The sequence below is a fragment of the Ctenopharyngodon idella genome, chromosome 8, assembly GCF_019924925.1.
Source record: "Ctenopharyngodon idella isolate HZGC_01 chromosome 8, HZGC01, whole genome shotgun sequence".
NCBI classification, from domain to species: domain Eukaryota; kingdom Metazoa; phylum Chordata; class Actinopteri; order Cypriniformes; family Xenocyprididae; genus Ctenopharyngodon; species Ctenopharyngodon idella.
In genome coordinates, this window is record NC_067227.1 from 21,813,506 (window position 1) to 21,836,895 (window position 23,390).

The 23,390-nt window shown below is 37.4% G+C and overlaps 2 protein-coding genes and 1 non-coding gene across 5 annotated transcripts; all 3 read left to right on the forward strand.

Moving 5' to 3' along the window:
* The first annotated feature begins 952 nt into the window (after positions 1 to 952).
* nt5dc2 (5'-nucleotidase domain containing 2) lies at positions 953 to 11,911 on the forward strand. The gene is made up of 14 exons (XM_051904320.1): positions 953 to 1,435; positions 1,748 to 1,932; positions 3,261 to 3,335; positions 3,434 to 3,489; positions 3,582 to 3,675; positions 4,720 to 4,848; positions 5,645 to 5,705; positions 6,838 to 6,940; positions 7,167 to 7,268; positions 7,662 to 7,743; positions 8,498 to 8,584; positions 8,811 to 8,951; positions 10,536 to 10,600; positions 10,707 to 11,911. The coding sequence occupies exons 1-14, from the start codon at positions 1,066 to 1,068 to the stop codon at positions 10,966 to 10,968; spliced, it is 1,812 nt and encodes a 603-aa protein (XP_051760280.1). The 5' UTR covers positions 953 to 1,065; the 3' UTR covers positions 10,969 to 11,911.
* A 1,475-nt stretch (positions 11,912 to 13,386) lies between these two features.
* On the forward strand, positions 13,387 to 13,458 carry trnah-gug (transfer RNA histidin (anticodon GUG)). The gene has a single exon. It is a non-coding gene; the product is annotated as a tRNA-His (tRNA).
* A 344-nt stretch (positions 13,459 to 13,802) lies between these two features.
* tbc1d25 (TBC1 domain family, member 25) lies at positions 13,803 to 22,258 on the forward strand. 3 transcript variants are annotated; one of them, XM_051904317.1, is made up of 8 exons: positions 13,805 to 14,182; positions 14,657 to 14,836; positions 16,219 to 16,328; positions 16,509 to 16,663; positions 17,144 to 17,337; positions 18,282 to 18,470; positions 18,801 to 19,076; positions 19,162 to 22,258. In XM_051904317.1, the coding sequence occupies exons 4-8, from the start codon at positions 16,639 to 16,641 to the stop codon at positions 20,872 to 20,874; spliced, it is 2,397 nt and encodes a 798-aa protein (XP_051760277.1). In that variant the 5' UTR covers positions 13,805 to 14,182; positions 14,657 to 14,836; positions 16,219 to 16,328; positions 16,509 to 16,638; the 3' UTR covers positions 20,875 to 22,258. The 3 variants fall into 3 exon arrangements, with proteins under 3 accessions (XP_051760275.1, XP_051760277.1, XP_051760276.1); XM_051904315.1 differs by lacking the exon at positions 14,657 to 14,836 and having other exon boundaries at positions 13,803 to 14,182; XM_051904316.1 differs by lacking the exon at positions 14,657 to 14,836 and having other exon boundaries at positions 17,144 to 17,268.
* Positions 22,259 to 23,390: the final 1,132 nt, after the last annotated feature.

Genomic DNA, 23,390 nt, shown 5'->3' on the forward strand with positions numbered 1-23,390 from the left:
ATTTTAATATTTATAAAAAACATCATTTTTATTGACAAATGTTTATATAATTGTCCTGATAATACTGTCAAATTAACAGGGTGGAAAAATTGAACATAATGGAAACTTAACCAATCCTAAATAATAATCTTCTGGGATAGTGACAACACACTCTCTGCCACACCCTATTCCACACGTATTCAAATGAGTGCTGTATGAATCTGAATACATGCAACAGTTTTTTTCCGACAGGAATGGCAACATTTTACATTCTTTATTTTAAGTTTCTTTGCTGATTAGTCCAGTAAATACGCTTTGACAACTTGATTCATTATCAAACGAATGAGTGTAAAACGTGCCTTTGCTCCTTCTACTACAACACCTAAAATCGACTAATTGAAGACAAAAGTGTGCATTCCGGATGGGCTCGTAAACAAAAATCAATTTTGCCTATCTGCTAGGATAAGAGAGTCGGATAAGTCGAACATATGATTAAAGGTGGTAATTGCATCAGTCTTTTTGTTACTGTACTAAACCCTGGCCATAATGTGTCGCCGTTTGTTCCAGTGTTTAAGCTGCAGCGCATTGTTGCAAGGACGAAACACGCCACGCGTAGAACAAAACCACAAATGCTTCAAAAATATCTTATGTTTTTGAGGGAGAACCAGTGTCTTCTTTTGTCACATCATGTACGTACATAACTGCGTCTCTAGAAACAAAAACTGTTAAGCATATTCAGTCACGTAGCACATGTAGGCAGTTGCCAGGTCGTTTGACCAATCATAAGGCATGAAATGTTGCAAAATTTTCATGAAGAAAACGTATTGGTTGGACTGGCATGTAAACACGTTTTCCTCCTGAACCAAACCCTAAATTAAGGACATCGCAGGACCCACGTCTTATTGGTTCAACGAACTGTCAATCATTACGAGTCTGGCATTTGATTGGTTAATAAAACAGCTTGCGACAGCTTGCGACCGACCAGCTCATCAAACCTGTATCAGTTCCTACAGAAGCGATCTTAAGTTAACACGCGGGGCAAGTACGAATGCAAGAAGTAAACAACTTCGTTAGTATAGTTTAGACATGGCTTGCAAAAAAATAGGCAATTTAAGCCATACAATGTGGCAAAAAAGTTCTAGTTGCAGAGTTGCGCTCTGCACAGGATTGAATATTCCTGCTTTTGCTTGTGGAAGCTTCGCCTCGCCTGGTTCAACAATAAACGGGCAAAAATGCTGCAAAGATGGACAGAACTGTGGACCGACGAAACATTTGGCAGCTAATCATAACCCCGTTGGAGCTGCAGTCACATCGCACAGACACCAAATCGTGGGCAAAAATAGAGGCGAAGAATCCCTAACCAAGTCTGGCAGGGCTTTCTCATCTACGGCCCCGCAGATTAACAATAAAACGTACTTGTGGGCGAGATATAATGAGATGAAACGGCTCGTGCACGGTATGTTGGTTTAATTTGAGTTCTCATATGTGATGTTCTGCAATCTCTGTACTCATGCCAAAACGTATTTGTCTACTTTCTCCCGTTCCAAAGAGGCGCTGGCCTCTGGACATTTTGTAAACAACTGCCTTTCGCATGTCCACTGCATGATCGACGTTTTCTATTCACAACTATTTCAGGTGTAAGAGGCCTACTAACTGGATTTTTCCCCCTTATGCGCCTTGTTTATGGACAGACTAGGCAATATTTAAAACATATTACTTATTTAAATGTATGATAATAAACTTAAAGTCTCTCTTTGCTTCTTTACAGATTTGATTCCTCCTGGAGTGTGCAATCTTCTGAATCCTTCCACTATCTATGCCAACAATGAGGTGAATCTGGAAGAGGTGGACATCTACGGCTTTGACTATGATTACACGCTAGCTCTCTATTCCAGCGCGCTGGACGAGATGATCTACAACAAGGCGCGAGAGTTTCTCGTTCAGCACTACAAGGTCCGAGAAAGACACCCAACTTCATGGACATATAAACCTGTTGTTTTGCATGTTTCATATTATTGAGCAAAATAAGTATAAATGGCAAGAGTTATTATGAGGTACAACGGATAAACAAAAAACAAACACTTAGGGTCCATTCACACAGAACGCGCTTTTGCTTTTAAAAACGAGAGATGCATGGCAATGAATTAAAAAGAAAAAAGAAAAAAAACGTTAAACTTCTAACTTGATTGCCGCAAAACTGTCAAACGCGTCTGTCTAGCGCAAAAACGCCAGACGCAGGGTAGTGAAATGAAAAAACTCAAGGTCTAGAGACTTTTTTTAATTTTATTTTTTATTTGAACGTTTAATTTCAGTGAACACAAAAGTCTGTCTAGTACGTTTCAAAGTCCCTTTCAAGGAAAGTCTGTTCACTCGGTGGCCATAGTTGCAACGCCTCCGGGCAGCTATTTCGGGCATTGAAGACCAATAAGTACCATCTATTTGAATGGGGGAATCCTGAAATCTCAAAAACTGCTTGGCGAACTCACAATTAAATAACATTTCAAATCAGCAACAAAATCTGACATCAACTGTCCCATAAATGTTATTTCTTATGCTCAAATGGCGTTTAAAAAGCTTACTTTTCAGGCTAGACAAGCCAATGTGGATGTGCAGTCCTAAGCGCGAGTATCAGGTTTCTATAGGAACTGGAGCTTCTAATGTCAGCTGCAGTGATGCAATGACTTTATCAATCAGTGATTGGCTACTTTACTTAGAAGGCGGGACCTATTCCGCTATATTGTGCGTTGCAGTTTCTCCCATTCATAACTAATAGGAGTGAACCGTCTTTCTATATCTAATTATCTATAGTCTTTGGTACATTTACGTAGAAAACAATGGAAAAGCAGCTAAATGCAAAAACGTGTTTTGTTTGGAATATGGAACACGCTTTGCGTTTAAAAATGTGAGATGCAGGGTCATGGAATAAACATGGCCAAGAAACACATTTTTTAAAAAGTGTAACTTCTTTTAACATGAGCGCCACATTTTTAGAATGTTGAATCATGCGCAAGACGGTCAAAACACGTCCATCTAGTGCACATTTGCATAGAAAACAATGGAAAAGCAGTGCAGTTGAATGCAAAAATGTGTTCTTTGTGAACAGCCCTCAACATGTATCCTGGGATTTTGGCTCCGCTCCTCAGATTCCTGTGTGGTTCTGTTTTGTTTAATTGTTCTAATGACTGTGATCTGTCTGAGGGATCATGTGGAGTCAAGGGGTGGGAGGTTAAAGGTTGGTATGTTTGAGAACCCTGTTTTGTTATTTCTCTTTCTTTCACTAGTACCCTGAGGGAATCAGTAAGTACGACTACATTCCCAACTTTGCAACTCGGGGCCTTCACTACGACATCCAAAAGGTGAGTTAAACATTCATGATTTGAGTTTTTGCAGCGTTGTTTCATTGCAGCTTTACTATTATATGAATTAAACTTTTATTATTATTTCAATGCCACAGGGACTTCTCATGAAAATTGATGCCTTCCATTACATCCAGTTAGGCACTGTTTATAGGTAAACTGACCCTCATTTGATCAATATAGTTTGTGAGTTTGTGTGGAGAAGTGTGTTATGTAATTCATTATTTGTATTTATTCTATACACAGGGGTCTAAAGCCTGTCCCTGATGAGGAGGTTATGAAACTTTATGGAGGTTCAAATCATGTTCCGCTCCACCAAGTCAGTGGATTCTATGGCAAGGTGATAGTTCCACTAACTTCATTATGCATTCTCATTTCATCAGTCAGTTTTACACTCGAGATGGCAGATGTTTACATAGCAATATTTCATGCTTACATTTTTGTGCCTCATTACTAAGAGGTCAGTGAGGGTAAAGTGGTGCCACCCTGTCAGGATACCAGATCTGATTTTGTGTGTCCAGCCACCATGAGTAAGTGGCAGTACTCTATAGACCTACAACAAAAACATTACAGCCCTTTTCTTTATCAGATAGTTATCAGGCACGTTCTCTGCAGGGTTTCCACGGTCATGGGAAACACAGATACATCAAGGATTTATGAAATGGTGTTTTTCAGACTGGGAAAAGTCATATATGATTAATGATGAATTTGCATTTTTCTAGTTATTCTCCATTGTAAAATGCTTCATTGACTAAATATTGCAGTAAAACTTGTTCAGACATTACTAGACTAACTTGTTTAAAGTGGTTCACAAATTTGTATGAATAACTCAAAGCAGTGGTTCTGTTAAGGTCGCAAAACTTTGTTGAAAAAAATACAGATTTATTATTTTAAAAATATTCTGAATTGTACAAGCTGAGATGTTTGTTAAAGCCATGCAGGTCATGGTAATATTAATATACTTTTGAATGTTTGATTTTAAGGACATTATTGTTTACCTTTTTTTTTTTTTTTTACAGTAAGGTTTTAGCTCTTTGCCATTTGATGTCCAATTTAAAATCAGTTGAGAACCACTGCATTTTTCTAAAAAAAAAAAAAAAAAAAAAAAAATCATATCATGAACAGCTGATATGGTCATGGAGATTCATGGCTCTGGAAATTTTTGTTAAATACTGGTTAACCCTTTTTTTCTGTGAGGTTTTGCACTAAAATGGTCATTAAAATATATGACCTGCAATTTCCTCACCGTAGAATATCACTATTTCCAGCTCCTTTTAGAGCAGGTATATAATTTAAGTATAAAGATGAAAAGGAACTTTTGCTTATTCATCACTGTTTTAAAATACATCTCATGACTCATGCATTTTATTGTTATTTGTTCCAGGGTCCCAAAATGAAACAGTTCATGGATGTTTTCTCCATCCCTGAGATGACTCTTTTGGCAGCTGCGAACGATTACTTCATTTCAAACGACATAGAGTACGACCCTGTGCATCTCTACAAAGATGTGTCAGTAAGTGTGAAGTCAATATGCCCTCCTTGAATCCTGATCCAACAACTTTGTCTTCCTGACAACCGAAAGCGTGTTAGTGAATTTGCACAATAAAGCTAGTCTGTTTTTACAGACTGTGGGAATAGTTTACAAACTGCTTTTGTCATTTAAATCTGTGAAAGCTGTTTCTTGTCTGTCGTTTTGTAAACTCTGTCTTCAAGCTGAGCGGATTATTTATTCTGCCGGTGGTTAAGTGCCACTGACTGATTTGTTTTCATTTAGCCTTGATCACGGTGGTCCTGAATTGGGTTACAGAGCGGCTTTGTTTTTCCTGCTGTTTTGGGTCAATTTACTTGCAGAATGTAGTCTCGTCTTTCACTTCTTCTTTTCAGCCCCACTCTCAACCTCTTCTTACTTGAGCTCTCGCTGACTAGCAGAAAATAAAAAATGAACATGAACAGTATGAACATGAATCAAATAAATTCTTTTGCAATTAGTGGTTTTGCCTCATCAATGCATTGCTTGTCAGGAAGTAGAGCGTCAGCAAGCCTCACTTGTTTATCTTTCATGCGCAGCTTTTGAATTGACTTCTGTCCACGCTGGTAGAACAGATTGTACTGTACTCGCAGAGGCGTGAGGGTATGTAAGATGTAAAGAGGGAAATGGAAACCTGGCAGCGGATCAAAGTAAAGCTTGTGAAAGAACAGTTTTAAAATAATTTTTTTCAAAAAAGGGGAGAAAAGAGAATAGAAAGTGTTTTGCGTCAAGCACTTGTTCACGAAAATGTTTGTTAAACACACAAAATCTGTCTTTGCAGGATGCAATTGGAATGGTGCATATAAAGGGTTACATGTACAAATGGATCATGCAAGATCTTGGTGAGTTTTAACAAATATTTACTATGTACATTAACCAAATATTTGCATATAACATGTGGCACAAAAATGTCTTAAAGGGATACTTTGTACCCAAAAATGAAAATTCTGTCATTAATTATTCACCCTCATATCGTTCCAAACCCAAAGACTTTCGTTTATTTTCGGAACACAAATGAAGATATTTTTGATGAAATCTGAGAGTTTTCTGTCCCTCCATAGACAGTTATGCTACTGAAACTTTGACACTCCAAAAAGTTTATGAAGAGATTGTAAAATTAATCCATATGAATTGAGAGGTTTAGTCCAAATTTTCTGAAGAGACACGATTACTTTATATGATGAACAGATTGAATTTAGGCTTTATGAACTTTTTGGAGCGTCAAATAGATCAGAAAGATCTCAGATTTCATCAAAAAGATCTTCATTTGTGTTCCAAAGATGAATGAAAGTCTTACAGGTTTGGAACGACATGAGGGTGAGGAATTAATGACAGAATTTTCATTTTTGGGAGAACTAGCTATCCCTTTAAAATTTCAGTTAAACTAAGACTTCAGGTTTATTTAGCAAAGAAGAGATCATGTTATTGAAAACTGGAGCTAATGAATACCAGACTTGAAGTTGACCCTCTCAGACCCAGTGTGTAATGTGGTGTGTGTAATGTGGTGTGTGTGTGTGGTGTGTGTGTGGTGTGTGTGTGGTGTGTGTGTGGTATGTGTGTGGTATGTGTGTGGTGTGTGTGTGGTGTGTGTGTGTAATATATAGTTGGAGAGCAGTCTTTTGTTTTCAGAGCAGACTGTTGCATAATCGGACCTCTCTGGAGAATGAGATTTTGAAGCGAGCAGTTCTGTTGGGCTAGCCCAATCTAATCTTTAGTTTTAATCCATGTTGTATCCCTGCGGACAAGCAGGGACCCTGCAAATCCTTATCACAGATTTTCCTTTGCAGTATAAACACTTTTTAGGCAAACAGGAAAAATAGATCTGATAAGATTCTATGTGACATCTATCATAGTCTGCAGAAATAACCGATTTGGTTTTAGTCAGTATAGAATAGACTGGCTTTTAAAAGACCTGTTTTTCTTTCTAAATTTCTGCCTGTTGTGACCCCTTTTCCTTCCTTATTTGGTCCCCAGAGAAATACATTCTCAGAGGAGACGAGACATACGCTGTGTTGCACCGGCTGGCCAGTCAAGGAAAGAAACTTTTCCTTATTACCAACAGCCCCTTCAGCTTTGTGTAAGTTTCATTTTGGATGCATTATATTCAGCAGAAGCTTTTTTTAAAAGACCTCAATGTGAAGCTCCTTACAATTTGTAAAAAATTACCATTTATTTTTGACCCCTAATTCTTTTTTGTCCCAAATCATTATTTCACACAGTCATAAATTTGAACATCAGCTTATTTATATTTATCATTTTTTGCACTGTGAAGTAATTGTGTTTTTCCATCACAATTTTTCCAGTGATAAAGGCATGAGGTACATGGTTGGAAAGGACTGGAGGGAATTTTTTGACGTTGTCATCGTTCAAGCTGACAAGCCTCATTTTTTTAATGACTGCGTAAAGTAAGTCTGCTTTATTGTGAATGGAAAATATCTCATTTACAGTCTTCTGCTCTAAAATGTTACCCAATGTGCTTTGGAAGAGGTGATTCATAATATGATACTTTTTTTCAGGATTATTTGATGAATAGAAAGTTCAAAAGAATTTAGAAATATTTTGAAATATAGAAATCTTTTGTAACATTATAAAAGCCTTTACAGTCAGTTTTGATCAATTTAATGCATCTTTCTGAATAAAAGTGTTAATTTCTTTTAAAAAAAAAAATACTGTCTTCAAACTTTTGAAATGGTAGAATATTGAATCCCAATTATTTTTTCCACAGCATGTTGTTTTTTTTGTCCTAAACAACCCGCCACTGTGACTTTAAAATCTCTCTCTCTCTCTTAATTGTCCAGACCATTCAGACGTTTGGACAGCAATGGAGACTTGCAATGGGATAGGATCAAAAGTTTGGATAAGGGACAGATCTATAAGCAGGTAATACAGATTTGTTTTGTCCTGCATCATGTCTGTTTATTCTGGCAAGACGATTATGAGCAATACAGGCAGATCTCTTTTCTGAGAAGCTTTCAATTGCTACATTTATGCTGACTCATCAATGAGTCTGAATTAAATCAGGGATTACAAATACAACTGGGAAAATTGTTCAAAATTACTGGGACATTCGGCCTACTTATAAGTCCTCAACTTGCAAGAACATGTTATTTTAAATTGTACATGGTTAACTTTACTCTAAACATTTTGTTTTTCCTGTCCCTGTGAGAACAACCCAAATCCTTCCAGCTCAGCATTGAGTTTCTCTTAATTGTAGAATGATTTATCCAAAATGGAAAAGAAGGTGACAAGGTCAACTTCAGTCTCATTGGAAAATCAATTTGACAGAGTTTAGTTGTGTCAGGCATGTACAAACAGACTTGGCTGATCAGAACAGAGGCTTGGCCTGACTTTATATATCCACCCTCAGGCAAGAGAAAGTTAAAGCAGCAAATGACAACCATCCTAAATTGGGAAAGACTTATGGGAAAGTTTCCTGGCAGGAACCTTAGAGCAAACTGTTCCTGCCATACAAAACCAATGAAATGTCTGTTGACACGTAGCTTCCAGAAACTCGAATGCGTATTGGGAAAAGAACCTGCAGTATGTCGTAGTTTCTTGCCGAGTTAAATCCTTTACATCAATCACAATGTTAGCAGCTGGCTAACAAAACTGCCTTTGTTTTGCTTTGTTACAGGGAAATCTTGTAGACTTTCTGAAGCTAACAGGATGGCGGGGATCCAAGGTTTTTTATTTTGGCGATCATCTCTATAGTGACTTGGCGGTGAGTCAGCATCATGCTTCTGTTTGAAAACGTGCGCATTTGTTGCGCAAATGTCTTCCTTTTGTTTTTACTGCTTCAGATTGCTTGGTGTTACCAACAAAAGAGGCAGTAAATCTCACTCTGCAGTTTTTATAATTCGTTTCCAGGATTAAACAGTAATGCACATTATAAAAAGGTTTTTGAAGTGGATATCCTGAAAAATAAACATCCTGTCCTGGCATTTTAGGACCTGATGCTACGTCATGGGTGGAGGACGGGCGCGATCGTGCCCGAACTTGAGATGGAGACGAAGGTGGTGAACACAGAGCAGTACGCTCAAAGTCTCACGTGGCTGCAGGCACTCACCGGATTGCTGGAGCGCATGCAGGTTATTATAATATTAATTGTGATTAAATGTATTCAAACTTATCCAGTCATACAAATTGAACTTTAAAAAAAATTATTCTGTATGCAAACAAGTTTCTCCAGAAAGATTTCAATGAGAGCAAAAAAAAAAAAAAAAACACATCTGCATTACATGTGCTCGCATTCCTCATATTGGTTGCATAGGACTGACCTGAAAGGTTTGGCAGAGGTCCATTCGCTTTATATTGATCTGGATTGATTGTTCTGAGTGTTCGTAGCCAAAGTTAGATCCTCTATGTACGAAAAGCTTGGTGTAATCGGTTTCTCTGTTTACATAATCTACAATGAGTTTGACCTCATATTCTGTCAAGGTTTGGGTGATAATTGTTTTAAATTATGCTACTCAATTTAGAGCCACTGAAAATGCCATAAAATGTTTCGGTTGTGGATGAAAAGGAATGTAAAATTTAAACCGATACTGTTACTTTAACATCCAAGTCTATATGTCCTCACACATTAATGAAGAGCTTTTCTTGTGTAGAGGTCATAAGAGTTTTTGATGCAATATCTAATGTAATACATGAGAAGAGTCTCACATGTGAAAAAGGCAGTAAAGATTGTTACTAAAGAATCTTCCACCTTTGTTTAGTGTAATAAAAGTCAGTTTGAGATTGTTAGTATTCTGTTTTTGGAACTTCATAATAATGTAAAAAAAAAAAAAAATCAGCATCTTTGGAATGTTTATCTGTAAAGTTAACTATATATATAAAACCATATATATATTAAACCAATATTAAAGAAGTTTGAGCCTAGATATTATTTTATTACGTCCTGGGAACAAATGACTTTAAAATTATAACACAGCATGCTAGCGTAATCAGACTTTTCTGTTTTTGATTAAATGTGATGCATATATAAACATGATATGTTACATAATAAATATATATATATATATATATATATATATATATATATATATATATATATAATATATATATGTGTGTGTGTGTGTTTGTTTGTCATTTATTTACACTAACGTTCAAAAGTTTGGGTTGGTAAGATTTTTTAAGTGTTACTAAAAGAAGTCTTTTATGCTCACCAAGGCTGCATTTATTTGATACAAAAAATACAGGAAAAAATATTTTGCGAAATATTAGTTTAAAATAAGTTTTCTATTTGAATATGTTTTAAATGTGATTTATTCTTGTGATGACAAAGATGAAAATAATTCTGATTTGGTGCTCAAGAAACATTTATCATTAATGTTGAAAACAGTACTGCTTAAAATTTTATATTAATATATAACTGTGATATTTTTCAAAATTCTTTGATTAATAGAAAGTTAAAAAGAACAGCATTTATTTGAAGTAGAACTTTTTTGTAACATTACAAATGTCTTCTCTGTCATTTTTAATTTTATACATCCATGCTGAATTAAAATATGAATTTCTTACAATCTTACTGATCAACAAACTTTTGAACGGCAGTGTATATTACTACTTTATTTATTTATTTATTTATTTACATAACTATATAATGAAAGTCTGTGCTCTCTTTTGTATCTCCTTAGTCTCAATTCCAAAAGTTTTCCCTGTTCATTTTCTAGATGTATCGGGATCCTGAGTCAAAGAAAGTTCTGCAAGAGTGGCTGAAAGAGAGAGAGGAGCTACGGTAAGTGAAGCAAGACAAAAAGACATTTATGCATTTAGCAGACAATAATAAATTCATTAACTTATTAACTATAGCCTAACTTGTCTACCAATTTTTTCTTATACAGGGCAGTCACCAAGAACCTCTTCAACCCTCACTTTGGCAGCATATTTCGTACCTGCCACAACCCCACCTACTTTTCCCGCCGCCTGTGCCGTTTCTCAGACCTCTACATGGCCTCTATCAGCTGCCTGCTGAACTACGACCTCTCTTACACTTTTTACCCACGCCGAACGCCCCTGCAGCACGAAGCCCCCCTCTGGATGGACCAACTCTGCACTGGCTGCATGAAGACGCCCTTCTTGGAGGAGATGGCCCATATTCGTTAAAGCCACCAAAGGTTTAATGTACAAATATGAACTGAGTGGAATGAGGGGTGTGTGTGTCTCTATAGCATTGGAGACGTGGCACTTTTTGCGCAAACGCCACATGCAACAGGGCCATCTGCTGGATGTTGGGTTACATTGCATCTCAGTGTTCTCAAGCCTTAGACAATGAAAGACAAAGGCTTGTTGATTAATTTCTTCTTATGTTCTTACCTCTAACTTTTTTACATTTGATGCCATTGCATTACGTATTACTAAACATAGTTAAATGTTATGTGGTTTACAGTTCTCTCTCTTTTTTTTTTTTTTTTTTTTTTTTTTTTGGTTTTGTAGATTAATCCTGTGCGTCATGAGTTTTGTAGTTGCAACAGAGTGATGTTTGTATTAACATGAATCATGATAACACGAAGGATGAAATATATTCTACTTGTGGTAGCCAGACCTTTTTACTCTGGTAGGCCAAAGTATTGAGCCGCTGGCCAAAAATGCACAATATAAGTTACAATTACAGTAGGTCTGATTAAATGTATGATTAGGTCAAATAGCTTCATAGATTTGGTGTTGTAATGTTACTTACCTTCCCCACACTACAGTAATAATGTAGCCTAGACTCAAAGTTTAGACATGCAGAAATAATGACAGCCTCCACAGCTTTTTATTGCTAGAGAAATGATCTTGTTTTTTTTTTTAAATTGACAGCTGTATTTACACACAAGGAAGCTCCTGGAGGGCCAAACCAAATGCTGTTGTTATTTTTGACCTTGCAGGCCTTTGCTGTTTGTAGCTTTGGACTAAGCCTCTGTACAATCGGAGCGTTGTTTGCTTACAGTTAAATCTGTGAATAGCTATGCTGCTAAATTCAGTTTTCCAGGAACAAGAAAGATGTCATCTTTTTGTATGTACTTGCTCTACAATTTATAAAATCAAATAAAAGGCTTTGTATTAATGTTTTGATGGTACTGATTCTTATATCTTTCAGGGATGAAACATGTAACCCAAAAATTACAAATCACTTTAGTTCTCATAATGCCAACCAAGGCAGTGCTTATTTTATCAAAAAGAAAAAAAAAAAAAATATTATGAAATGTTTTTTCTTATTATTGTTATTTCAAACTGTAAAGTGTTCTTGAAGTGGTGGATTTACAGTCACTCTTCTTGTATTATATAATGAATTGGAAATAATAGTTTTCTTAAAACCAGTGTATCTATTCTGGTATGTCTGTATTTGATATCTGAGAGGTGACTGAGAGTCTGACCCATGTCAGGAATGCAGTAACAGTACTCATTTAGCCCGGCTAGTTATTACTGCAGTAACTACATATAGCATGTGTAGCACTGTAAAATAAAGTGTTACGATGTTAATCTATGACAATGAATCATGTGTAGAAGTTTGTATCAGTGTTCAGTGTGGATGCAGTTTTCATGTTCTGTTTCAGTGAAGTCATAACAAAACTCAGCCCTGAAGGCTGCCTATATGTTTTATCAAACTGTGCTTGCAGGGGTTGTTTATTATTATTATGAATTGCATGTGACCATGCCAAAGGAATAGTCTCCAGGAGAATTCAACAGCGTCCCAGATGAGAAGAGTCCTTCCTGAATTTGTCAGTGCCATTGTTTTATCTCAAGATGCACACCAGTAATGTTTTTTTCTAAGACATGTTTATAAAAGCTACTTAAATGCCCTAATTGAACTATCTTGGCTTAATCTAAGCCCTGTTTGTGAAACCGGGCCTATAAGTACTAGTGTTTCTGTATCTTAAGTTAGTTCAAGGCTGGATCCTCTTACTCATTTTTTTTCTATGGCCTATGGAAGCATGGAGAACTTTGTATTTAGTAAAGTCTTTATGTGGCTTAACTGTAATTCCCCTGGCCTACATTTTTGTGAAGGCAAAGCTGAATTTTGAGTAGCCATATTCTCTTCATAAATTTTATCCTGATGATGATTTGGTGCTTAAGAAGCATTTCTTGTTATTATCAAAGTTGAAAAAGTTTGCTGCTTAATATTTTTGTGGAAACTGTGACACTAACATTCAAAAGTTTGTGGTAAGTTTTAAGAAAGAAAGAAAGAAAATACCAAAAATGGCAGTAAAGACATTTGTTATGTTACAAAAGATTGCTCAAATAAATGCTGTTCTTTTGAACAATATATTTATCACGGAATCCTGAAAAATGTATCAACGTATAAATGCAGCCTTGGTGAGCATTATAGACTTTGAATAAAATATAAAAATCTTAATGATTACAAACTTTTGACCGGTAGTGTAAAAGTATATGATCTGAATTTGAGATAATCGACAAGCTGCCGAGTAGCTGTCCGTGATAGATTAGTACAAAATATAAATGTAAACAACAATATATATACATACAGAGATTCATTATATTGTCTAAATCTGCCGTCGCAGCACAGCTCCCGAGTAGCTCGCCGTGATCGTATAGTGGTTAGTACTCTGCGTTGTGGCCGCAGCAACCCCGGTTCGAATCCGGGTCACGGCATAGATACGAGGTGAAGCATATCTTTTGTGTTTTGGATGATAAAACTTCTAAGATGATACAATGTATACACAAATATGTTTGTTTAATTATATTTTCTTTATTTTAAATATAATTGCTATGTTAATTGCCATAGCTTTAAACTATTTATAACCGTTGAAGTTAGGAATTATTTGAAAAAGATCGCATTAAATATTGTAATTTTTAAAATATTGGTAAAATGACTACATCTGTCCAAACAAAAATCTTTTTTTGACATGTATCATTCATACCCTCATGAATCCAATGATGTAATGCAAATGTGGCGTCATATCCTGTTGTTTGGTCCGATCTCAGGGAGATAGCCTTCGCTATGAAAGTAGCAAACGTAATGTCATGATTATTGATCTGAGTGGATGAAGCACTGATTCCCCGTTTCACTCATACGTTAAAATACAGTTACACTTTATTTTTTAATACACGAAAGCTTCTTGTTGTCTTGTACTGGGTCTTTTATTTTGAAACTTGTCAGCAGGATACTGGTTGTTTTACGTCTCTTGTTAATGGAATTTTCATTGAACCTGCCGAAGCTGTAAGAGAGGGGAAACGGGTACCTGGATCTATTGTTATTTTACTTTTAGTTTTTATTCTGGATGACGATAACGCAACTCTGAACGGAACCCCCCAAAGCGGACTACCCACCATGTCGGCTGAGGAGGAGAGGGGGGTAGTTCGTGTCAAAGTCAAGGTGAGAAATTATGGGGACCGAGCGGCAGGTAGAAACCCCAGTCACACACACACACAGCGGGATGGAAACACAACAACACTCAGCATTCCACGTAGTCCAGCCAGGCCATTAGACAGTGTCTGGTTGCATGTCTGCGTCTGTCGTAGAGCTTTTATCAGCCCTAGTCTTCATGTCCATCGTGTTTACTTCGCTGGCATCTCAGTTGTTTACACATCGTGACCGCATCATAATAATTCGTTTACAGAAGATGTGTAATAAACTTGTTTTAATCCATATATCAATATTTTTTTTAGAAATATATTTATTTATTTATCTTTCAATTTAACATTTTATAGTCATCCTTTGTTGTTCGTGTCACATAATTGTTCAACATACACTACACATAAATACATTTTAGTCGTTGTCATACTGTGTTACAGTAATAATGAGTGTCACATGATCAACCTGCCATGTATTCTCTCGCTTGTGTTTCAGTCATTTCTCAGGTGTACAGTCTTTTTTAAGGAATACGAAAAGCAATGTATGCAGATGCAGGCCTTAGAGAACCACCATAAATGATTTAATGGCACTTAACATGTTGGGTTACTTGCAAAACAGAGGGGTTTTGCAGGCCTGTTTCTTCTTCAGGCCTTCTCTTTGGACATAAGAATTTAGGTTAGTGAATTTAATTTTAATCACAGTGAACTTGTAGTTAATCAAAGAGCTAGACTGCTATGTCACAAATTCTTGAGACATGGGATTAAAAAAAAAGCATTATCTGCCATTTTTTTTATTTTCCACTTTTTTTCCAAGTCAAATGTATAATTGTCAATTGTATAATTTCTTGTCAACCCTCTCACACAATTTGTAAATAAATAAAAATATATATATATATAATTTTTTTTATATATATATATATATATATATATATATATATATTGAGTTGGTTCTGTTAGTAGTTATCAACACCAGAAAAAAAATGCTACTGTATTTAATGTGTATGAGTATGAAAGGCTAAATATGGTAATTGTGTCAGCACTTTCAAGATTTTCTGTGTCTGACTGTGGTGATGACAGTTTAATATATGGAGCGTCAAATCAGTCTGAAACCACCATGTAGCCTCAATTAATTTGTTCATGGAAGTGAATGCTAGATTTTAGATTTATGACACATTACTTTTGTTTTTGACAGTGTTGATCCCTTTTGAGTCAGTGTTGTTATTGTTAATTAAAACTATTAACATTTTTTGTTTTCTGGAAATTGAAATAAAGCTGAAATAAAATGACATTAGATGGAAAAGATGGAAAACTTAAACAAAGATTTGAAATGTTGCTGAAAAAACTTACTGATATAAATATGTTTTAAGTACTAAAGTCAAAGCGAAAATAAAAAACAAACAAAATAAATAAATAAATAAAAAACTATACTAAAACAAACTATAAAGGGAAAACTGAAAATATAAAAAATAAAAGGTAATACTTAAAATATTAATAAATATTATAAACACATTTGGGAGAAACTGGAAGAAACTGGAGATGCACCTGCAGACATGAGTGAATATTTCTGAGCATTTTGATACAGTTACATTTTTTCCATGAGATCTAAGTTTTGTATTCTGTTTTTTCCTCACTATTCAAGAGTCAGTGGTATCAAATGGCAACATAAGTCTCAAAGTTTTGAATAATAAATGAAATTAGGTTCAGTGTGAACCTTGACAGATGTGTTCTGCTTGGGACAATGACCTTGTAGTGCTGCGCTCAAGGTTTTAGCTCATGTTTGTAAAGTTCAAGCTAATCTGTACAGCCAGAGTCGGTTTCCCACGGTTGGTTGTAACATCGGCAGAAACTCAACAGGCGGTAAATCCACCTGAATAAATAATGTGTCACCTGATCAGATGATTTGCATTTCAGAGGATAGAGTGATTAGCCTTTCAGGACCTAAAAATTAAGATAAATAACAAAACTGTGTTATGTAAAATAGGGAATGTAACCCATTTTCTTTGTCTTTCTGAAATTTTACTTTTACTCCAAGCTTCCTGTTTTTCTGTCTGTTTGCAGAAGTGTGAAGGGGTGTTACCGGTGGAGTTCCGCTCCTTTGCTGTTGATCCTCAAATAACCTCATTAGAGGTGTTGCAGCATATCCTGATTCGAGCCTTTGAGCTGAATGGGTAAGTGTGGACTGTGAAATTACAAAATATATTTATTTTTGTGATAATTCTGATTCAGGTCTATTTAAAAAAAAAAAAAAAAATTGATAAGCCAATTTTTATGATTGTTTAATAGCATTGATTGATTGAATTAATTGCAGCAAACATAGATGCAGTCTTATTTTCTTTGGTTCCCTGTAGGAAACGCAACTTTGGGATTAGCTACCTGTCCCGTGACCGCGGAGGAGTGGAGGTCTACGTGTCTCTGCTGTCTGACTGGGATTTAGATGCCGCCTTTGTTAGTGCGGCAAAGCCTTTCCTCCAGCTAAAGATGGACATCAAACCAACAGAGGACAGTGAGTGAACTGCACATTCTCCTGTTTGGAGGGTATTAAATGTCTGTCAATCTCAGTAGGTCCTGAAAATTTGTGGCTGCTCTGCCCCCCTTTATGAGATCTCTGAATGAACCATATATTATCTACAAATAAATAATCAATCAATTAATATATATAAATTATTTTTGGATGATTTCCTTTCAATTCAAATTATTATTCTTAAGCTCTATGTATTTTTGAGTACATTTCCTGAAATGAAAAGATATCAAAATATTTTTTAAGGGGGAAAATTCAAGTGATTGTTCTGTAAATGAATATATTTTGTGTATATATTTCTGAGAAAATGGACATATTTCCAGTATGTTATTTTGTAGAGTCTACATTGTGTCTTTATTGGGCACTGGAATTATTTTACAAACATTCTGCACTGACCTTTAATTAAGACTAATCCAGTTTCTAATCCTTTTTTTTTTTTTTTTTTTTTCTCATTTTCTTCCCAAGGTCCTGTTTTGGAGGATTGGGACATAATAAGCCCTAAGGATGTGATTGGCTCAGATCAGTTGCAGGGAGAGAAGAGGTCATTGGCATCTGCTGCACTTCCCTTCACACAGTCGCTGCTGTCCCAGGTTACTCATGATGTTCTTCGCTCTGTCAGCCAGCTGTTTTACCAGCCAGTGTCTACTGCGTTCAGTCAGGTTCACGGTCTGCTGCATTTATACTGTAATTCATGGCCATTAGCCCCAAACATTTGAAGGCATTAGATATTTCAAGGACTCTTGAAGGCGAAAGCTCTTTTGCTCTTGTAAGAAACAGCTTTGTACTGCCAAACTGATTTAATTCTCTAAATTATCGTTTTGTGTGTGTATGGAACACAACTAATTTTCGAAATAGTGATGGTTGACACATTAGTAACCATAACAATGATCTGGCATCTTGTGCATTCGGTGTTCACAAATTTTGACCAAAGTAATATTACAGTGACCAAAGACTCACTTAGGTTTTAACCAAACTCCCGTCCCTGTTGTCACTATCTGAATTTTTCCGGTGTTAATTCAGTTTTTCAATTTGGTTATCTTTCCCGTAAATTACTGATCTCAGTGTGTACAGAACAGAATTAAGGTCCGTTCACACCAAGAATGATAACTATAAAGATAACTATGTTAGTGTCCACACCAAGGCACGATATCGTTGTTTATTTTAAAGGCACTGCAGTTTTGTCATCTGCCGCTTTAAATACTCAAGCTTTTTAAAGCAGGATGGATTCTGTTTTGCTCTCAATGTTTTTATCAGTCATCAACTGGAAAAAAAAAAACGCTCTAAAAGTAATTCCAATGATATAGTTTCTCTGTGCTGTTATCATTATAGTTGTGGGGTTGGACTCCGCTATTCTTTTATATTTAGAATGATTTTTAGAACTATCTTTATCCATATTGTTATAGTTATCATCCTTGGTGTGAACATGCCTTTAATTAAAAGGTGAATTGACTATTTAGCTGCAGTGTGCACATGGCCACTGATAAGTAATTAATCTTATTCCAGATATTTTATGTGTTAGAAATGTTTCTTTCCACCTAACTATATAAAAACTATGAACATTTCTTTTATCTATTTCTCATTTTGTACCTACCTCTACATTCAGGTGGGTCGCACTTTATCGCGTGTGCAGCAGGCCTTGAGTTGGTCCTATGGGGAGGAGGTGAAACCATTCAAGCCTCCCTTAAGTGATGCTGAATTCCACAGTTACCTGAACAGCCAAGGTCAACTGACCCGGCCAGAAGAACTTAGACTTCGTATATATCATGGTGGGGTTGAGCCATCCTTACGCAAGGTAACCAAACTGCTTTGCCATTATTTAACTAATCTACCCATGAGAGAGTGAGATTGGGATGCTAAAGTCATTGTGAGAAACAGTGATGTAACCCTTTACTTTGAATACAATTTGATTTAATGAAGTGATTTTTATTATTTTTTTGTAATTTATTTAAAAACTCCATAATGTGTATTCAGAGCTTGAAAAAAATATTGCATATGTGTGTGTATAAATGTCTTGAGGGCAACTTCCACCCTGAAGGAAAACTCATGTCCATTAAGTTCCATAGCAGTCCTCTTTGCATTTTTAGCTGACTTTTTCTCATCCATCTCTGTATTTTTGTGACAGGTTGTTTGGCGATACCTCCTTAATGTGTACCCAGATGGTCTGACAGGGCAGGAGAGAATGGACTACATGAAGCGGAAGACAAGAGAGTACGACCAGCTGAAGAGTGAATGGACGGCACGGGTCAGCTCAGAGGATCTGGAGTTCATTCGGGGAAATGTTCTGAAAGATGTTCTTCGTACAGACAGAGCACATCCTTACTATGCGGGCTCAGAGGACAGCCCACATCTCACCGCCTTGACCGACCTCCTAACCACCTTTGCTATTACACACCCACAGGTAAACACGCAGTTTTACTCTTTGATGACACTAGGATGTGCCTTTATTTCTTTGGAATATAAACTGTCCTCATTTGCTTTTGTAGGTGTCTTATTGCCAAGGCATGAGCGACATTGCCTCGCCAATCCTCGCCGTCATGGACAACGAAGCTCACGCCTTTATTTGCTTCTGTGGCATTATGAAACGTCTCGAGGGCAACTTCCGCCCTGACGGACAACTCATGTCCATTAAGTTCCAGCATCTTAAGTTGCTTCTGCAGTATTCAGACCCTGAGTTTTATGCCTACCTAGTCTCGAAAGGTGCTGATGATCTGTTTTTCTGTTACCGCTGGCTGCTTTTGGAGCTGAAGCGTGAATTCGCTTTTGATGATGCCCTGCGAATGCTGGAGGTCACCTGGAGCTCCTTGCCACCTGATCCACCAGAGACAGAGGTGGAACTTCTGGGGCCAGCACTTGAGGCAGATCAGCCCAACGGCTCTCAGAATGTCCATCAGAATGTGGACATGGAGGAGATGGAAGAGAAGCTGACAGAAAGGCAGAGGAAACGTCACATGCTAAGACCGTCTCGAGAGGAGGCAGATGGGGGACGTTCCCTGGTCGTAGAGGAGGAGAAGGGGCCTAGGAAGGAAGGCGAAGGAGAGTACGGTGTAGATGACATGGTCAAGAATGATGTCAAGGCTCCGGCTCCCTCATTTGAAAAACAGGCCAGTTTTGGGGAATTCAAGTACTATAGTGGCCGTAACGAGGACAGCTTTGAGATGAATGAAAATGATTGCTCTGATCCCACGTTATCTCCAGTACAGTTTCAGTCTGCACACTCTACGTTGCCATTCTCGGCCTGCCAGTCCACAGAGGAAAGTGAGGATGACCCTGGAGAGCAGGAACCTCTTATTGGTAATCATACGCCATCATCTCCAGGGCAGAGAGACTCTCCCAATGGTCAGGCAGCTTCCCCAGAATCATCTCTTCCTTCCTGTCTACCAAACTGGAAAAGTAGCTCCAATCAGTCGCTGGAAGCATCTAATTCTGCCACCAGTTGGAGAACAGCATCTCCTGATGCCCTGTCAAAATGCACATCCTCTTCCTCTAGTGGAGACAAAGCCATGTCTCCTGATAAACCTTCTGGGGGGTTCACGTCATCACAAGCTGTAATAAACGGAACCGGGTCTCAGTCCCCATCAGTGGTCGCAGGGAAATCATTACTGGCATCTCCATCGCAGGGTTACAATCGGTCACTTCTCTCTTCGCCAGTTTTATCTTTCGGCAAGTCCCCGTCTTTGCCCAAAGCATTCTCCAGCAATCTCCCCTCACCATGCAGACCCACTGGGTCTGGCTTAACATCTCCAAACACAAACAAACCAGAAGGAGGCGGAATTAAACCCTGCTCGCTTCCCCCTCCACAAGAGTTCGGAAAAGGGAATCCCTTCATGCTTTTCCTTTGCCTATCTATCCTGCTGGAACACCGTGACCATATTGTCAAAAACAGCCTAGATTACAATGAGCTGGCCATGCACTTTGACCGCCTGGTCCGTCGCCACAACCTTGGGCGTATTCTGCAGCGAGCTAAAGCCCTCTTCGCAGACTACCTGCAGAGTGAAGTATGGGACTCGGAGGAAGGGGATGAAGTCAGCTTGGACTCCCCAGCTACAGCGGAGACATCCCCCCAAACACCCAACACTAGGCCTCCTTTCCTCAATGTACAGCCCTCTCAGGGTACCTTCCCGAATTCAACCTATAATCTGGCCAATACCATTCCCTCTCCAACAACTCCCATTGCCCTCTCTCCATCCGCTTCTTGATTCTGTGCAGTAGAAGATCATCTCCAGAAACCAGCTCCGGACCACAAACAGACACAGAAGCAAGTTTTTCTGTACCATGCTGAGTCACAGCTTACCTTTGTGCTTTACATGTGCTTTATGGAACTTGTTTTGTTTTGTTAACAACCAAAGCTTAGTGACTTTCTTTCTTTTTTTGCCTTATCCAACCAAGTGAAGCCCCTTTCATTGTACTGTATCTTTTTTTATTGCACTTTATTGATTGTCCTTTGAAAGGGCAGGCCAGTTTTTGTCTCTTTTCACTTTGTAAATAACACTTTCAAAAGGCACATTATGGGCACCTAAAACCCCTGTTATAGTAGCCTCACTTACATGAGACAAAGCAACAAGATTTTACTGTTATTTATTTCTCTGTGTGCAATCTTTATTTTTGGATGAAAAGGGTTGAATCAGCTTCTTCTAAGGTTATTGTGGCTCTGTTGTTGTAGGGAGGAGAATGTTTACTAAGTAAAGCTCTTGAGACGCCCTCTGAAATTCATAAAAGAATTTGTTTGACATTGCCAGCAGCAAAGATGTATTTGGTATGCTGATATATGTCAGTTGTACTTTATGAGAACCTTAAGCCTTGACTTTTGTTTGTACAGAACATTTGAGCAGAGATGAAGGTGCTGAAGCATTATCCAGTATCCCACCAATGTGAAACCTTCAGTTGTAGAATAGGTAACATTCAACCCCAATCTTGAATTAATCTCTGAACTACTAATGGAGCTCTCCTCTTCTCTAGTGTACAACAACTATTTGCTGTAGTTCTACATTAAGTGGATGTTTCGGTAAAGCACCACTCCTACTAAGATCAACATGGAGAATGGCTGGTAATTTGGTGACACTTATCCTCGCCTTTGTTGGAGAAGTGCCTCATTTCACTGAATTAGCCATTTTTGTCTCTCTCTTTTCTGTGTGTAAATATAATTTCATTGCTTTCATCCAACTTCCACCAAAGGTTTGTCTGTTCATTTGTTGCCATAACGACTTTGTCATCAAGAGGCAACAATCAAGGATCCCTGCTGTTAAAAAATCACAAAGTATTACAAAAGTGTTTAATGCCTTTAGCAGAATGATTTTCATTGGAGACCTTGTAGACTCATTCTTTATGTCTTAATACCAAGTGTTCTTTTCGCTTTTTTCTAAGTGCTAAAATAAACCTGCACATGGACTAAAAAAAGGATTTTCCTGGAAAGTGGAACAGTTAAAGAGTCCTGTTCATCAGCATTATGTGTATACAACATGTAAGTTTTTCTGATTTTGATTTGGTTCTATATGATAGTATTTTACTCATACCCATGGAGAGACTTGCTAGACTGAATGCTTGCAATACTCCTATTTGTACAATAAATTCACTGAATATTGACTGATCAATGATCATTCTTTTTAAACCATTACACAAAGAAACAGTAAACACTATCCTGGACCCTGGCTGGAAATTTTATCTCAATTTTGGAACAAGGTAGCTGGTTTCTAGCCGGTAGATCGTCTTGGGCCAGCAACGACTGGTAAACCAGCTAATGACTAGCTACCGTGCTCCACAACATAGCAGTTTAAAGTGGATTTTTTTCACCAATGATTACCAACAGCTTACAGCTTTCCAGGCTAAATTGGTAAGTGGATATGCCATAGTGCCTTATTTTGGTAGACATGAGGTACCTGTTTAGGCATGAAGAGTAGAATAGTTTTATTTAGTTATTAATGAGTTAATTATTGTGGTGTTTGTTGTTTTAGTGCCATTTGAGCATCTTGTTACTAAAAGGAATGTGTAGATTTTCATAATGCTTTTAGTGACATGTTATCTATTTCAGTGCTTCTTTATTCTGTCTTGGAGATCCGCACCTCTGCACATTTTGGACGTCTCCCTTATTGGACACAGCCATTCCGGGTCTTGCAGTCTCTACTACAGTAAATGAGCTGATGAGTTTAATCAGGTATGTTAGATAAATGTGCAGTGGTGGAGGGTCTCTAGGACAGGGTTTGAGGAAAAACGGATCTATAATTCCTTTGAAACAGCCAGGAAAATGGTAAATCTTGGAAGCATTATTGGTTTGATGTAATAACTGGTTGATTTCAATTGATTTAATATAGCTTTTAACTCAAGCAAATTTATTGGCACAGCTATTATGTAATTTTGTTTTGCATGTTCAACAGTGTTTCAGTTTTTATAATGGAATTGACCCTTCGCAGGGAGTTAGATGTTTGATTGACATCTAACCAATCATAACACAGAATCCGCCATTATATCCGACAAAGCAGTCAGGGGAGTCAGTAGATTACGTCGGTGGACTTGAACTTGAAAAATGGCGTGTATTGACGTCTTTCCGCGGTTGAAACAACATTCCGCCTGATGTTCTTTCGTGTTTATTTGATGCTGTAAATTAACTAGTAGGAAGAGATGATCGGTTCACGAGCCGCTTAAATTTCTTTAAAAATTACAATATTTGAAATTTGAGAGTTTGTTTCATATCGAAAGTAACTTTCTCTGTCTTGTCTGT